The sequence below is a fragment of the Leucoraja erinacea genome, chromosome 1 (genome assembly GCF_028641065.1).
Source record: "Leucoraja erinacea ecotype New England chromosome 1, Leri_hhj_1, whole genome shotgun sequence".
NCBI classification, from domain to species: Eukaryota; Metazoa; Chordata; class Chondrichthyes; order Rajiformes; family Rajidae; genus Leucoraja; species Leucoraja erinaceus.
The window spans coordinates 124,940,541-124,958,665 of NC_073377.1; the positions used below are offsets into that span (position 1 = coordinate 124,940,541).

At 43.2% G+C, this 18,125-nt stretch overlaps 1 protein-coding gene across 5 annotated transcripts in view; it reads right to left on the reverse strand.

The window, feature by feature from the left end:
- Positions 1-18,125, reverse strand: part of LOC129701676 (serine/threonine-protein phosphatase 2A 55 kDa regulatory subunit B gamma isoform) — a 280,842-nt gene that overhangs the window by 79,938 nt on the left and 182,779 nt on the right. For all 5 annotated transcript variants that reach the window (XM_055643057.1, XM_055643031.1, XM_055643022.1 and 2 more), the window contains 3 exons: positions 11,460-11,557; positions 9,554-9,719; positions 4,078-4,190 (listed from right to left, as the gene is read on the reverse strand). In XM_055643057.1, coding sequence (XP_055499032.1) covers positions 4,078-4,190; positions 9,554-9,719; positions 11,460-11,557 — 377 coding nt within the window. The remainder of the gene's footprint in view (positions 1-4,077; positions 4,191-9,553; positions 9,720-11,459; positions 11,558-18,125) is intronic.

The window sequence follows — 18,125 nt, forward strand, 5'->3', positions numbered from 1 at the left end:
AGTGAGCAGAAGATAGACCATGTTCGTTTATTTTAGGTATACAGGGCGGAAACAGGCCCGTCATCCCATCGAATCTGCACCAACCAGCAATCCCCGCACACTAACAATATCCTACACACACAAGGGATAATTTACAATTTTACCAAGCCAATTAACATACAAACTTGTTTGCCTTTGGAGTGCAGGTGGAAACCAGAGCTCCCAGAGAAAACCCACGCAGGTCACGGGGAGAACATACAAACTCCGTACAGACAGCGCCCTTATTCAGGATCAAACTTGGGTTTAAGGCAGCAACTATGCCGCTCTGTCACCGTGCCACACTTGACAAACAAATAAAACAGTCATCTTCTGCCTCAGTTTATTAACAAACAGAAAAGTGAATGACTGGAGGTTTTCTTGATCATTTCATTTAAAATTTCAGTATGAACAAAATGTTTTTCTAAGTAGTTCTTCCTGCATTATCTGGTACCTAACTACAATGCCTTAACAAGTGGAGCTTCTTCGAAAGGTCACAGAAAAAACTGAATGATACAAATCTGAAATAAAGATAAATATTCAACAGGATCAACATCTTTACAACAAGAGGATTATTTTAAAGACTTCAGGGCCTGTCCCACTTGGCGACTGCCGGCAACATATCAGGGTCACCAAAAGATTTTGAACATTTCAAAATCCAGCAGCGACAAAAAAAAGTTGCAACACTTGAAAAAACACCGCGAGACATACTCGCCATCATGACGCGTTACCGCCACATCACGCCACAAATTTTTCAGTGAACAGATATGTCAGTCAACGATGCCGGCAGTTGCAGAACAAAACGGCAAGTGGGACAGGCCCTTTACTCACAGAACACTAACCTACCTCAACAATGTTAATTAACCTGCTTTATGCTGACACAAACTCTCTTCATCTGGAAATGGTTTCTTATGTGCCAATTAAGCACAAAATCTTGATTTGCATAATATTTCTAACCAATCTATGCCTAAAATCTCTTATCCTACCTAAATCAACAGGTACCATAATTTTCTAAACCTATTAATGTCTAATCTTTTTCTTAACACCAGATAAAAACTAGATCATAGAAACATAGAAAATAGGTGCAGGAGTAGGCCATTTGGCCCTTCGAGCCTGCACCGCCATTCAATATGATCTTGGCTGATCATCCAACTCAGTATCCTGTACCTGCCTTCTCTCCATACCCCCCTGATAACTTTAGCCACAAGGGCCACATCTAACTCCCTCTTAAATGTAGTCAATGAGCTGGCCTCAACTTCCTTCTGTGGCAGGGAATTCCACAGATTCATCACTCTGTGTGAAAAATGTGTTTCTCATCTCGGTCCTAAAAGACTTCCCCTTTATCCTTAAACTGTGACCCCTTGTTCTGGACTTCCCCAACATCGGGAACAATCTTCCTCCATCTAGCCTGTCCAACCCTTTAAGAATTTTGTAAGTTTCTATAAGATCCCCCTCAATCTTCTAAATTCTAGCGAGTACAAGCGGAGTCTATCCAGTCTTTCTTCATATGAAAGTCCCACCATCCCAGGAATCAGTCTGGTGAACCTTCTCTGTACTCCCTCTATGGCAAGAATGTTTTTCCTCAGATTAGGAGACCAAAACTGTACACAATACTCCAGATGTGGTCTCATCAAGGCCCTGTACAACTGCAGTAGAACATCCCTGCTCCTATACTCAAATCCTTTTGCTATGAATGCCAACATACCATTCGCTTTCTTCACTGCCTGCTGCACGCCTATTTTCAATGACTGGTGTACCATGACACCCAGGTCTCGTTGCATCTCCCCTTTTCCTAATCGGCCACCATTCAGATAATAGTCTACTTTCCTGTTCTTGCCACCAAAGTGGATAACCTCACATTTATCCACATTATACTGCATCTGCCATGCATTTGCCCACTCACCCAACCAAGTCACCTTGCAGCCTCCTAGCATCCTCCTCACAGCTAACACTGCCCCCCAGCTTAACAATGTCACTCTCCATCCTAATCAGACTGTAACAGATTGTTTAAAAATATTAAGAAACAACCAAAGGAAAAAAGAAAGCTCAAACTAATACGTCTCCTGATAAACCATATCTCCTAATGGGGGATAACTAGCATCACTTTATCATGTGTAGTAGGATCTAATGTTTGGTTTGAAGTACCAAGTTTATTCTACAAACAACTGACACACAGAAACACATTTAATTTCAAAGTTCTCATACCCCGTGTGTCCAATTGCATTATTTGGGGCAAGCAAAATGACATGTAAACAATCATGCAGTATTGATATTTCGCCTTCAATATATTTTATGTCACCAACATGTTTTGTTCAGAAGAATAGCGTGGGCAGCAGGTTAGAGTATACAAACAACTAAAAAGAGCCCAGAGCAATCTTGCCTTAAACAAGACTTCCAGTTCTTTCTCCGCTCTTTCAAATGCACTTTGTGTTAAAAATGCTTTTTGTCTCCCCAGAGTTCTAATGAGGTTACTTCAGCAACAGAGGAAAAATCACTGTAAAGTTAAGCTATTGTTTGGGAATCTCAACGTGCATTAGTTTGACATGGAGCTGAATTTGGCAGAGGTGAATTCATGCTTGTGCTACTTTGTGACAGTCTTCGTGTCTCAGCTGCAGCAGACCAGGCCAGGGTACCCACAGTTGTTTCAAGGTGATCACATTAAGGTGTAATTGACAGTTTAGTCAGAGTTTGATGACTGATGCAAACCAAAAAGAAAAAGCACAATTATTTTTCCATGATGCAAAATAAGCAGCTATTGACCAAATTGTCCTGAAAACAGTATTTGGTTCATTGGGTCTGAAGAAGGGTCTCGACCCGAAACATCACCCATTCCTTCTCTCCAGAGATGCTGCCTGTCCCGCTGAGTTACTCCAGCTTTTTGTCCATCTTGGGTTCATTCAGGCAAGATTATTAAAATTAGATTAGTTTAGTTTACATTTGGATTATCTCACGTGGCAGCTATTTTCATCAAACATCTAGTTAAAAACATGTCATCTGCATTCAATAAACAGAGGGCGTTTTTTTCCAACCCCCATTGAAATCAACCAGGTTTCAGATTCTGCTAGAAGCAAGAATGTGGGTGATGCAAGAACAATATACAGGATAGTAGTCAGATATTTTAGAACACATTTTTCCATAACAATGAGAAAGATTTTAACCAGGTTGCTCAGTCACATTAAGTAGTTCGCTCTTGTGATTCAATTCCACCAGTGAAAGGAATGTGTGCGGCTGTGACCTCACTTTAGGTATGTTACAATACTAACCTTCAGCAGCGCTGCAGTTCTGCCACTGGCCGTGTGCGACTTTGTCGCCTTTAAGGGGGAGGGTGTCAGGATTAAAATGCCGTTTTTTCCTGCATGTCCGAGATATTTCCTCGGGCTGCCAGCTGATGCTGAAAAATCAGTCTGACTTGCGTTCTCAAAAGTTTTTTTTTTTAAATCGCGGCCGACAACGGGACGGATCTCACGTAGGGGACAGAAGGCAAGTTGTTTATTTTACATATAAACTTGCTTCTTAGGATGACTTTAATCAAAATTTCCTTGGCGAAAATGTGATTAAGGCCCCATGCGAACCGGCAATGTTTAGATCTAGTAATTGAATTTTGTAATTAGCTACAATTAGGTAACTAACTAACTATATGCTTTAATTTCTGGTCATCCAAGTAAGATTGTTTCATATTTGTTTCAGAATGCTTCAATCTATAATAACTGAAAATTTCCTTCAGTTCTCTTAATTTTTAAGAAAGTTATGGGCTTTTGACTGTCCTCGATCACAGCTTTTGTGTTAAGTCAATGGAAAAGCAATAGGGCACAAGTTGCTAATTTCCGAGTATGAAAATGCCCATAACCTTTTTAATACTGAAGATATGAAAGTGAATTAGGTGTCAAATTAAACTTCTTTTTATGCTTTATCTGATGAGATAAATTGCAGACTTGATTTTTAAAATCTCAAAATGTTGTAACATTGCTACTCTCTTGGCTAAATCTGAGCGTGTTATAATGGCAACTACATGCAAAAAAGTCTGACAAAGATCGAGGTTCAATTTGTGAAGTAGATGCTCACCTGCAGCACTGTGACCGTTGATAAATCCTTCACTCTACCTTCTTCATCTTTGAGGTTATAACCTTCCGGCCTCTTGTCCCTTTCACTGACCTTCCATAATTTGATTGTTTTATCTGTGCACCAGAGGACATTACATGGTGTTAGTAACAAAGAATGCACAATAGGAGCCAAATAATAGAAATCACATCATCTCCCCCCCCCCCCCCACACACACACACACACACACACTTCATATGCACATCAATTCACTGATAATGAGCTCAAATGACCCATCAAAACAGATGGACATTATCTGTGTACAGGGAGAATCATTCACAAATGCTTGGGAATTCATCCCCAGGTGGTGTACAATTCTGGTCTGCTCTGGGAAGGATCTCATTAAACTGGAAATAGCGCAATAAAGATTTACGTGGATGTTACTGGGTCTGGAGAGTTTTGAATTATTAGGGAAGGTTAGATCTGTTTCCATGGAGTGCAGGAAGCTGAGGAGTAACCAGAAAGGTTTATTAAATCCTGAGGGGTACAGATAAAAGCCGATTAACTGCAGAATTTTCTCCAGCAGAGAGGAGCCTCTGGCAATGGTTGAAAGGGAAATGGGAAAGATTTAAGAGGGACCCAAGGGGCAACTTTTTCCCCCCTCACACAGAGGGTATTTGGAATGAGCTGTCAGAGGACGTGGTGGCAGCAGGTATAATAATATTTTTAAAAGTTTGGCAGATACATGGATAGGGAAGATATGGAGTGACGTGAGCCAAGTACAGGCAAGTGGGATGAGCTCAGTAGGGCAACCTGCTCATCTTGGATGAGTTGGGTTGAAAGACCTGTTTGTGTTCTGAAAAGCTCAATGTCTATGCCTCAGCAGTCGATACAGGGCCTTCCTTTAACATTTCTTCCAAAAGATGGCATCTCTGAATGTACTACACCTCCCTTATCCTTACACAAAGCCATGTTTTGTTCTCAAGTTTACAAAGTGTGAGCTAAATTCCCGATTTTCAGATTAAAGGAGCAGAGAGCTGCCGTAATGATTCCAAGTGTAAATCACAAGCTGAGCTCGTGATCAACACCATTTACTGTTCTGTGCTCGAGGATTTCCCTGGCCTGTTAAACTAAAAATAGGTCTCCAATACATTCCTTTCAGTTTAAGAAAAAATATTTCCTCACACCATTTCTCAACAATCTATTGTTCTAATGACTCGCATGATCAGCATGTTAATAATAGTCAATTCATAATTAGCAACCAGAATAATCCTTCATAGGTAATTTAATTTTGGTGGGGATTTACAGAATAATTCTTCCATTAGGTTTTAGTTATTGCACACAAACCACTGAAAATAATCGTGGAGGTTTAATACTTGTTGACATATCCATTAATCTAACACCAGTCCATGGCAGACCATTTTGGTTTGAAATAATGGTGAATGGCCTTCATCACCATGCTTGTATATTCATTGAAAACCCAAATTACATTTTGGAATAAAGTAACTAAAAGAGTTGAGTTGTCCCATTATGTTGCGTGTTGTGCGTCACCTACTATGTACGCTTCTTAACACAGGCTTTCTGTGAATACTTAATCAGTTGGAAAATAACTCTGAGTTTTCATAATTAAAATCAAATGCAAACTACAGTAGTAATTCATAACTACAAACTATCTCACATCGTTTGTCTTTTCATCTCTAGCCTTTGTCTAACCATCTGCCTATCAAAAAAACCCTTGCGTCATCCACCTATCACGTGCTCCTGCTCCTCTTCTCTTCCAGTTTTCTACTCCCCACCCAACAACAATCATTCTGAAGAAGGGTCCCGGCCTGAAATGTCACCTATTCACGTTCTCCAGAGTGCTGCCTGACATGCTGAGGTACTCAAGCACTGTGCGTCTCATTTTCTAAACCAGTATCTGCAGCTCCTTATTTCTGCAACAGTAATCCATCTTGATGCACTTGGTAAACATTCCTAATCTAACAGTGTTTAAGAGGGAACTGCAGATGCTGGAGAATCGAAGGTTACACAGAAAAGCTGGAGAAACTCAGCGGGTGCAGCAGCATCTATGGAGCGAAGGAAATAGGCAACGTTTCGGGCCGAAACCCTTCTTCAGACTGATCGGGGGTGGGGGTGGGTCGGGACAAGAAAGGGAAAAGGAGGAGTAGCCAGAAGGCTGGAGGGTGGGAGGAGACAGCAGGGGAGCTGAGGAAGGGGAGGAGACAGCAAGGACTAACAGAATTGGGAGAATTCGATGTTCATGCCCCGGGGGTGTAGACTCCCCAAACGGAATATGAGGTTCTGTTCCTCCAATTTCCGGTGCTGCTCGCTGTGCATCTCCCCCCATATCTGCCTTCCGCAAAGACCGCTCCCTCCATAACTCCCTTGTCAATTCTTCCCTTCCCTCTCGGTCCACCCCCTCCCCGGGCACTTTCCCTTGCGGCCGCAGGAGATGCAACACTTGTCCCTTTGCCTCCCCCCTCGACTCCGTTCAAGGACCCAAGCAGTCGTTCCAGGTGCGACAGAGGTTTACCTGCATCTCTTCCAACCTCATCTATTGCGTCCGCTGCTCTAGATGCCAGCAGATCTATATCGGTGAGACCAAGCGGAGGTTGGGCGATCGTTTCGCCGAACACCTCCGCTCGGTCCGCAATAACCAAGCTGACCTCCCGGTGGCTCAGTACTTCAACTCCCCCTCCCACTCCGCCTCCGACCTCTCTGTCCTGGGTCTCCTCCATGGCCACAGCGAGCAGCACCGGAAATTGGAGGAACAGCACCTCATATTCCGTTTGGGGAGTCTACACCCCCGGGGCATGAACATCGAATTCTCCCAATTCTGTTAGTCCTTGCTGTCTCCTCCCCTTCCTCAGCTCCCCTGCTGTCTCCTCCCACCCTCCAGCCTTCTGGCTACTCCTCCTTTTCCCTTTCTTGTCCCCACCCACCCCCACCCCCGATCAGTCTGAAGAAGGGTTTCGGCCCGAAACGTTGCCTATTTCCTTCGCTCCATAGATGCTGCTGCACCCGCTGAGTTTCTCCAGCTTTTCTGTGTAACATTCCTAATCTAACAACTGGGCTGCAAAGCGACTTCTATTGTTTGGATAAAGCTCTTTTGTAAGCTTCATTAAAAATACTTGCAAACTATCCTTTTATGCTATTCATTACCCGAGTCCCGGCCACCTCCCTGTTTACAGAATAAGATCTCTGTAGCCCGACAGCATTTCCGAGTGTTACATCTGGGCTGACTTACTCCAAGCATTCTCAGCCACTTTATAGAGCTTGGCCCAACTTATTAAGGCAAACCAGGGAAAATATCTCTGGAGATATTTGATTCAATTTCATTCATTGAATGAAAATCACAGTTACTAATATTCTGTGGCAACAGAGTAACTGGAGATAAAGACTGCTGAAAACTAATAAAAGAAAAAAAACCTTTTGTTTCCCAATTTATATATCAAACCAGACCAAGTGCAGACCCGTTGGGTCTGTTCCCCCAATGTGCGGTTGTGGGGGGGGAGGGTGGCATGCAGCGTCACACACTAACTACACCCCACCCCCACCACACTCACGCTAATGGAGGGGAGGAGGGGGGAGAGAGAGAGAGAGGGGGAGGAGAGAGAGGGAGTGCTGAGATGAGGGGCAGGGGAGAGGTGGGGAGCAGGGAGGGGGAGGGAGGGTGGAGGGGTGTGTGGAGGGGAGGGGAGTTTAGGGGAGAGACAGTGGGGGAGGGGATGGAGGGGAGGAGGGGGAGAAAAAGAGGGGAGAGGAGAGAAGAGGAGAGGGGGGAGGGGGGAGGGGGGGGGGAGAGGAGAGAGGGGGGGAGGAGGAGAGGGGGGAGAGGGGGGAGGGGAGGGGGGGAGGGGGGGAGGGGGGAAGAGAGGGGGGAGAGGGAGGGGGGGAGGAGAGAGGGAGGGGGGGGAGGGGAGAGAGACAGAGAAAGAAGAGAGGGGGGGAGGGGAGGGAGGGAGAGGGAGGGGGGGGGAGGGAGAGGAGAGGGAGGGGGGGAGAGGAGAGGGAGGGGGGGAGAGGAGAGGGGGGGGGAGAGGGGGGGGGGGGGAGAGGGGAGGGGGGAGGGGGGGGAGGAGAGGGGGGGGAGGAGGGAGAGGGGGGGGGAGAGGAGGGGAGAGGGGGAGAGGAGGGGAGAGGGGGGAGAGGAGAGGGAGAGGGGAGAGGAGAGGGAGAGGGGGAGAGGAGAGGGAGGGGGAGAGGAGGGGAGGGGGAGAGGAGAGGAGGGGGGGGAGAGGAGGGGGGGGGAGAGGAGAGGAGGGGGGAGAGGAGAGGGAGGGGGGGGTGGAGGGGAGAGGGGAGGGGGGCAGAGGGAGGGGTGGGAGAGGAGAGGAGAGGAGGGGAGTGGATTGGAGAAAGGAGAGGGGGAGAGGGAGGAGAGGGAGGGGGAGAGGGGACGAGAGGAGAGGAGATGAGAGGGGAGGGGAGGAGAGGAGAGGGGGAGATGAGAGGGGGGCGAGTGAGAGAAAGGGAGAGAGACAGAGGGGAGAGAGAGAAAGAGAGAGGGATAGGGAGAGAGAGAGGGGAGAGAGAGGGCCTTTTTACTTCAACCCAAACCCAAACAGCCATTTGCAGGCAGTGCTTTTTTACCTCTAACCATATTTTCATTTTCAAACCAAATTAAGGGTACTCACAGTGCTGTAAACATTTGTCAGTGTCATTCAGAGCTCTGATTGAGGACACACACTTGCAGAGACTGGGAGGGGTTTTATAGTCCCTCCCCCTCCCTCCAGCAGGGGCAGCAGAGGAATGGGGAATTTTGTAAAAAGATTAATATCTCTGGACAATTTTAATTGACGGGAAAAAATCCTCGGCACAAGGGCGGCGGAGGGGGGGGGGGGAGCGAGGTGACCAAAAACTGACGGCCGTAGGAGGCGGCGTACTCTCGGAAATCGCAGCACAGAAAGCCAAAACCGGTCAAGAACAGACTTTTAGTAATAGAGAAGATATACAGGGGTGGAGCAACAGGCAAAGCCAGCATTCAATACTTATTCCTAATTGTCCATAGGAGGGTGCTGGTTTGCCACTAGATGAGTCACTTTCGTGATTTGCTGCAAACCTGAACCTGGAATGGTGGAAAAGGTAGACACAAAATGCTGGAGTAACACAGCGGGACAGGCAGCATCTCTGGAGAGAAGGAATGGGTGACGTTTCGGTTCGAGATCCTTCTTCGTCTGAACAAGGGTCTCCACCCGAAACGTCACCTATTCCTTCTCTCCATCATTTTGTGTCTTCCTTCGATTTGAACCAGCATCTGCAGTTCTTTCCTACACATGTGGTGGAAAAGGATCTGGGCTGTCAGAATGCAAATCAGTTGCCACAAATGACCTTCCACGATGCTCATACGGAGAGAGTTCCTGGATTTTCTGGCTCAACAAGAGTACAGAAAGGACTATATTTAAAGCAGAAGGTGAGACATGTCAAGAGAACTTGAAGTTGTTGGAAGACTGGAATGCTAACAAGTAGAAAATACAAGGAAGTGTCCAATGTCACTCACCATTGGTCGAGAGGAGGAAGTGGGCTGCATTCTGTTGAGGCAACCACCGAATCTTGTTGATCTTTTCTTCTATTTCCAGGCTTTTTAGGTAATCGAACTCCGGTTCATGACTCTGGAAAGTGCTGTAAACATTATACTCACCTTGATGGTGAGGCTGGCTTTTTGTCTAGAAAGAAAAGGAAGGTGACTTTGATGCTGAACAAAAGAGGTGAAGAGATATTTTTGGCCATCGTTATTTTTAATCATCGTTATTGACCATGAAAGTTTAAGATACATATTAAAACCAGTTTTAAATAGGAACAGTGGCTGGTTAGATTTATGCATGACACAGCTGGATGGATTGTAATGTGGTCAAGAACATCCTCTAGTAATCTGGTGGACAGGAATCGAGGCTCACAAACCAAAATATTCCCAACTTTGGTTGCTCACCATGCCTGCATTTTTGAGAATGCCTTTAACCTCAGAACACTTAGCTTGGGAAAAAGAAAAAAAAAGAAACTCAATATTCCCACCCTCTAGTGCTGCTCTTCAACTCCTGCTGAAGTTGGATTTTTTTCAGATTATATTTCTCCAAATAGATGAAAGGATTGCAAAAAATACATTAGATCGAATGACACAGCAGATGAGCACAAATGCACGTGAATCTCCATTCTAACAAGAGTTTGCACCTTCAAGGGTGAAAGTGGGTGGAGAATCATAATGAATTTAAGCAAATCAAATGGGTTGACAATGCCAACACAATCGATGAACTGCTGACAAGGGAGATCCAAGATAAAAGCAGAAGGTTGAAAGCACTCAACTGGTGAAGGACCAGCTGTGAGAACAGAAGCAGTAAGTGTTTTAGGTAGAAGACCCTTTATAAGAACTGGAAAAGTGAAAAAGACAAAGAATAGACCAAATCCCAGAGAAACTGCACCTATGGCTGCCAAACTGCCTTTCACTATATTTTGTCCCTTTGTAAAATCACATAACTCTTATCAATTTTTTGGACCAGATTACATAGTTGTTGGCAACATCAATATAAATAACGGAAGCTTCTGTTTGCAACATAAACCAGGTTTCTCTGCTCATTGTCAATCGTAGCCAAAATTTTAGTCGAATAGAACACTTAATTTGAATTGGGATTTTTAAATTTGAAATATTATTGTTAGATACATCCTATCTCGTTTCAGCAAAGAATATATTTTACATATTTCAAGTAGGATTATCTTCTTGTAATTTAACAGAAAATCAGAATTTTATTAGCATAATGGGTCAAAGGATAATTTACTGTATTACTGTCAAGCCACGCATCAGATTACCCTCAAATGCTGTAGAGTGCAAAAATAAATTCTGCTGTCTTCCTGCACATTCTATCAGAGGATGTTCTGAGGTTACACACAGATTATTAATGGCAAAACACTTGCAAAGAACCTTTGAAATAAATTCTGAAACTCATCTTAACTCTGTTTACTAAATATTAACATTAGGAAAAAAATTGGTGGCACAATTATTTTCGCGTTCCATTTCCCATCACTTTGCAAGGTGCAGAATGGACAATGAATATTAAAAAAATAAATCACTTCATATGAAATAAGGTCATAAATTAGAGTACTGCTTTCACGAATGAAACTAGTTTCATGCTCATGATTCATAATGTCATCTCACCTACCCAACCAATCTAAGAAAGGAAAAACAAATTTTTAACATGAAATAAAACTTTTTCAGCATTTTAAAATCATAGAAGTGATGAGGGACAGTATACCACAGTGCATTGACGTCATGAAAGGGGATCAAGTCCACTCATCTTTCTTTCTATCAGAGATTAAATTTAACACAGTAGTAATCAAAATAATCATGTGATTTCAGAGGTAAGAATGCAACACTGTATCAATGATAAAAGTCACACTAATTAGTCAACACTTACCTCTTGCTCTCTCTGAAATATCACTACACGACCCCCTTTGTCCCCTGTAGCCAGCAATTCTCCAGTGTGGTTGAATTCGACAGTAGAAATTATATCAGCTGAAAGACAAAAAAGTTTAAACTAAATCTAAATTGGACTCAAAGGTACATTCACCTTGCACACCTTGAAGACAAAACCTATAGACAAACATTGCTGGAGTAACTCAGCGGGTCAGGCAGTATCTCTGGAGAACATACATAGGTGGCGTTTCCGGTCAGGTCTCTTCTTCAGACTGACTCTTTTTTTTGGGGGTGGGGGTTAGAAAACAGGAAGAGAGGAGGGGCGGGACAAAGCTTGGCAAGAAATTGATGGATACAGGTGAGAAGGGTTTTTGATAGACAAATGGTTGGACAAAGATCAGAGATGTAAAGACAGAAGACGTGAGACAAAGTATTGAAGAGTTATGCATTGTGAAGCCAGAGGAAGTAGTGGAGATGGAAATGGAGTGGAGGGGGAAAGGAAGGGTTTTTGAAGTACTTTAAAATTGGAAAATTCAACCAAGACAGAATACAAGGTACTGCTCCTCTAGTTTACATGTGGCTTCAGTGGCAATGAATGTGACCCAGAACAGAAAGGTCAGTATAGGAATGGAAAGAGGAGTTTAAATAGTAAGCAACCAGGACGTCCAGCAGGCCTTGGCCGACCAAGAGCAAGTATTTCGCAAAAGGGTCTCTGATTCTATGTTTGGTCTTTGTACAGGAAGCTACATTGGGAACACCAGATGCAGAAGATGAAGTTAGGGGAGGTGCATGTGAACCTATGCCCAATGAGTTCCAAGTCTGCATTCTTCAGTTGCCTCCAAACCTTTTTTCTCTGGTAAGGAATCCTCACTGCCCAATGACATCGCCTTCTCCATTTCAAATGATGCAGACGTTCACCTCCAACCTCATCCACTGCCTCCAGTGTTCCCGATGTGGCCTCATTTACATTGGCGAGTCCAAACGTAGACTCTGGCAATCTTGTGCTCGGTCTGCCAAGGCCAACTGCATCCCCCTTTGCAAACTATTTTAACTCCTCCTCCTATTCCCAAACTGAATTGTCAGTCCGGGGCGTCCTCTATTGCCAGAGTGAAGACACATGCAAACTGGGTAGCTTATAATTTAACATTACGAACATTGAATTCTCCAGTTTTGTGCAACTTCAAAAACCTCCCTCCGCCTCCTCCCTCACCCCCAGTTCTTTCCCTCCACCTCCTCCACACCCTCGCCTTCCTGAGCCCCACCTGGACTTACACCTATCTCTCTCCTACCTGCAATTCCTTCCTCCAGCTTCATAATTTACAACTCTTCAATCCTTTTGTCATACCTTCTGTCTTTTCATCTCTGGCTTTTGCCAATCGTCAGCCTATTAAATCCACCCCCACCCCACCTCGCCTGTATCCACCCATTACTTGCCTGGCTTTCTGCCTTCCCTCTCTTCCAGCTTTCATCTCCACCCCCCACAATCGGTCTGAAGATGGGGCCCTTCACCTATGTTCTCCAGCGATACGGCCTGACCCGCTGAATTACTCCAGCACTTTGTGTCTTCCATTGTAAACCACCATCTGCCATTCTACATTTCACTTGCATTTGAAAACACTGAGCTGTCCTTGAAAAGCTTGTTATTCAATTAAAAGCCAAGAATCAATGTGGTGACACTCAAATTTCAGTGCCATTGTTATCCTCAGTATGCTGTAATTTTACCGATGGTTCATCGTTGCATTATTAATTAGGCTGCACAGACAATCATCCCTTAACTGTAAAGAAGGAATGACAAATCAAACTGCAATAGGATAAGTCGCACACTGACCACATACATTTTACAGAGGACTCATCCAAAAAAAAAGCAAACAATGAACAGTGACATCCTGAAGGCTTTTTAACGAAAATACAAATATACTGTATTTAATTTTTAATTCTGAAAAGTTAAGAGCGGCCAAGCAAAATCATGTTCATAATGAAAAGAGCTGCAAAGTGGAGCCACAATTTGCTTATCAAGGAAAAGGTACAAACTAGTCTCCTAATCAAGTATATGTTCTTCTGAAGAAAGGTTTCGACCTGAAACGTTGCTTCGCTCCATAGATGCTGCCTCACCCGCTGAGTTTCTCCAACATTTTTGTCTACCTAGGTTCTTCTGTGGCTGATTTGAAAAATGCTATTAACACTTCCTATCTCCCCCCCTCCCCCCGCCCAAAGTGAAAGCGAGCAAAAAAAGATGAGCCAAGCTATAAATGTTGAATATGGTTTAGAACTTGATTTAGGTTAAAAAAAAAAGCAAATCGTAGTCTTCCGTAATGTAATATATAAACAAAATGTCTGAAATGTAAACAAAGTCACAATACAGAAAGTCAGAGCAAGGGCACATAAGTCGCACACTGTCATATTTTTCTCTCAAACATTACAATTATCAACTGCCCATTCAATACTCGAGTTAACTAGCTGGTTCGTGTGAGGGATCTTCTGATGCCTCTTTATCAAGGCAATTGCCAAAATGGAGTTGGGGGGGGGATAAAATCTATTCAGATTGTGGTGACTAGATGTCAAAATGATCATGGAGACACAAGAGATTGCAGATGCTGGAATCCAGAGCAAAAAGGTTCTGTTGGAGAAACTTAACAAGTCAAACAGCATCTGTGGAGGCAAAGGGATAAGTCTCTATTTTAGGCCAAGACCCGGCATCAGGACTGAGAGTATAAAGGGAAGACGGCAAATATAAAGAGGTGAGAGGGTGGGGTGAGAAAGGGACTGGTAGTCGATACGTAGAATCAGGCGAGATGGGAGATAGATACATAGAAACATAGAAATTAGGTGCAGGAGTAGGCCATTCGGCCCTTCGAGCCTGAACCGCCATTCAATATGATCATGGCTGATCATCCAACAGTATCCCGTACCTGCCTTCTCTCCATACCTTCTGATCCCCTTAGCCACAAGGGCCACATCTAACTCCCTCTTAAATATAGCCAATGAACTGGCCTCAACTACCCTCTGTGGCAGAGAGTTCCAGAGATTCACCACTCTCTGTGTGAAAAAAGTTCTTCTCATCTCGGTTTTAAAGGATTTCCCCTTATCCTTAAGCTGCGACCCCTTGTCCTGGATGATGCAGGATGGGGCCAGGTTTGGTTGGGAGGCGAGTGGGGGAGGTAGAGGCAGAGGCTGGAAGGAGAAAAAGTAGACACAAATAGGGGAAGGATGAGGGGAGATGGATTTGAAATGTATCCAACATTAACTGAGTGATCACCATTCATTGACAGAATGGAATTTTGGACAGTTAACAACACTAGACGATCAACAGCAAGTCTAGTTTAACTTAACATTATTCCCTGTCACAATGGTTGATACAACATGTGCTCTGAATCTAGAGGACAGCATATTTTGCACTTATCAATTGGCTGCAGAGATGAATATGTCTGTTGTATCTATTGTTATTAAAAAGGATGCTTTAGACAGTACTCATTATAAATCAGTGTCAGATTTGAAAATACACGGGGAGAGTGATACATTTGATCACTTTCGATAGTATTCTGAAACGTTATGGAGCTGAAATGTGCAGGGTGTGCAATGAGCTGGCTCCTCCCTCCCCAGTATACGTGATCATTGGGAAAAATAGTATTGGATACAAACACAGTGAAATGAGAAGTGAAGTGGAGATGGTGTCAGGCAGAAGAAAAGGGGGGAGGGGGGTGGTGACATTTTGGTATGAATGCTGGAGAAGACAGGATAGATTCTTGGACACCAAGTCCTTCTATGAACATGAATTCAGATTTGCAAATACTCTCTGGAGTTGAGAAGAATGAGAGATGACCGTACTGAAATGTGAGTCACCGAAAGAGCGAATGGTAACAAGTTGGATCTATTCACTAGTGTCCAGAATTAATGATCAGGGATTGTCTTACAAGGAATGTGTCATTTAAAACTAAGAAGATAAATCTGAGAAGGCAATTGCAAAACTTTGGAATTGTTTCCCTCAAAAGGGCCTAGATATGATATCTGGACCAGAATCAATAGAGTGTTACATATTTAATGGAATTTAAAGATCAGATGATGTAGAGCGGGCCAACCAGGTTCTGCAACAGCTTCATCCCCCAGGCCATAAGATTACTGAACAATAAAAAAAACCGAGGCTAGAACTTTTAAAATATCGACACTTCTTAAAAACTTTTTATATATATTTATTTTACAGAACCATGCACATGAGGCATTTTTATGGACGCACCTAGAACTTTTAACTATTACCTGATTTTGGAGAGTAAAATGTAACGAAATTTCGTTCAAGGTGCACTGTGTCTAGGTGTATATCTGAATGACAATAAAGTTTTCATTCATTCATAGTGGATAGGAAAAAGGATCAACCAAGTTTTCAAGGATCAACCAAGTTGCCGCTGTGATCTCACTCCCTGCTTCTTACATTATTATGTTTTTAGGACATAGAAGGTCCAGCGTGTAGTGCTAACATAGGGTTAGCACTACATGCTACGAATCCCAGCTGTGGAGACACTGGTATCATTGTCTCGTTGTAGGACATTGATCATCTTATAATCTGGATTTTTAACATGTATTGTGTTTTAAAAAATATATAAATTATGTTTTTTATAAGTGATATACCAAGATTTTATATGTATTTTATGATATTTAATATGCAATGCATTTTTAATGTAATGATGCCCCTTGTCTGGACCTTGAGCGTAATAAAGTTTATTATTATTATATTATAGACAACTGATAGAAAACCTCAAATCAATTTTCTCCTTTCTACCTGTCAACATAAAGTGGTCAAGTATAATGGACTCAACGTGGATGTCGGCAAGTCCTGCACACAGAACCAAGGCCTTCCATGATCTAGCTACAGTATGAAATGTCTAGCTAGCCACAGACCAGTCAGCCACCTCTCAAAGTGCAAGTAGCCGTCACCCCTCTTAGTAATAAGTTAAAATGAACAGTAAAACGTTGCTACAGAAATCAGAATTGACATTTGTGTAAGCAACCAAGTTCTTAAAATAATTACTTAAATGGAGATTTATTATTTATTATTTACCATGTGCAAAGTAGACATAAATAATTAAATATTTTGGAAGTAGGCAAGGAATGCCATACAAAGACAAATGATACATAGTGAGATTGATTTTTTTCCCCAATGAACCTTTAAAAAAAATATCCACGATCTTCTATTATACATGAAATTATTTCCATAAATGTTGCCATGCCTTTAGTTAACTAAGGTCACTATACTGCAGAGATAAATATTATATTAGAGTCAGAGATAAAGCATCCACCAGCCATTTACACTATTTATACATTAATTCCATTTTTATTTCCCCAATACTTTCATCAACTTCTCCCAAATGTGACCACATTAAGGACAAATAACGGAAGCTGATTAACCTAACACCTTGCATATCTGGGATGCAGAATGAATACTGAGCACCTCAACAAAATCTAGATGGTCATAGAGATAACATGTAAAGTGTACACAAACAGTCCCCGAGGTCAGAAATGACCCACAGTCTCTGGCACAGGGAGGTACCAGAGAATAATTCATAAAAATTCCACATGACATGAATATGGCACAACAGTTGTAACTGGTGCAATTGGATCAGTAATAATATTGATAGAAGAAGTATTCGGCAATGTTTTATTGGAGCTGAACTTTGCAGAAGATACAGCCTTCTCTGCTAGTCCTGTTGTGGCGGCGCGATCAAATCCAGTGTTGAAATTGTCTCTAGCATCTGTGCTATGTACAAAGAGTCGAACCACCTGCCCTTGACATCACCAGAGTTCCTCACAACCCTGACGAGGCCACTGACCAGAAGAATCAACAGGACCAAGCATAAAGTCCACAGCAATATGAGGAGCTCAGAGGTTGGGAATCTTCTGAAGAGCCATTCACCACCCAATATCCCCAAGGCCTTTCCGCCATTTACAAAGGCACAAGTCCCGAAAGCGATCAAATACGCTTCACTTGCCTGGGTGAGTACTGTGCAACCAACTTCCAACCAAGAACAACCAAGACTAAACAGCCCACTTGAATGCACTGGTGGTGGAGGATGTAGATGTTGAGTATTTGGAAGGGGATGTCCAAGTCACTGCCATGTGTATCGTCTATAAAATGAACTATAGTAACTTGCCCAGATTATTTCAAATGGACTTACTAAATCCATAACATGCAAAACCAAGTACTGTACAAAGGCAGTGGGTGCACAGGAATACCACCACCTGCAGAATCCCCGTGAGGAGGCACGCTGTTCTGCTTTGGAATTGGATCTCCTGACCTTTATTATTGGTCTAAATGCGGGCACTCCTCCTCCACGAGCTGTGTGGAACATCGATACATAAACTCAAGTGATTCAACACAGGAGCACAATAATCTCCTCTCAACACTTGATAGACGCAAAGTTCTAGACACAAAGATAGACACAAAGTAACTCAGCATGTCAGGCAGCATCTATGGAGGAAAAGGATAGGTGACGTTTCAGGCCGGGACCCTTCTTCAGAGTCTGAGTCTAAAGAAGAGTCCTGACTGGAAACATTACCTCGCCTTTTCCTCCAGAGATGCTGCCTGGCCTGCTGAGTTTCTCTGTACTTTGTCTATGTTCAGTATAAACCAGCATCTGCCATTCTGTTTTCACTCATCTCAACAACTATTGGGTACGAG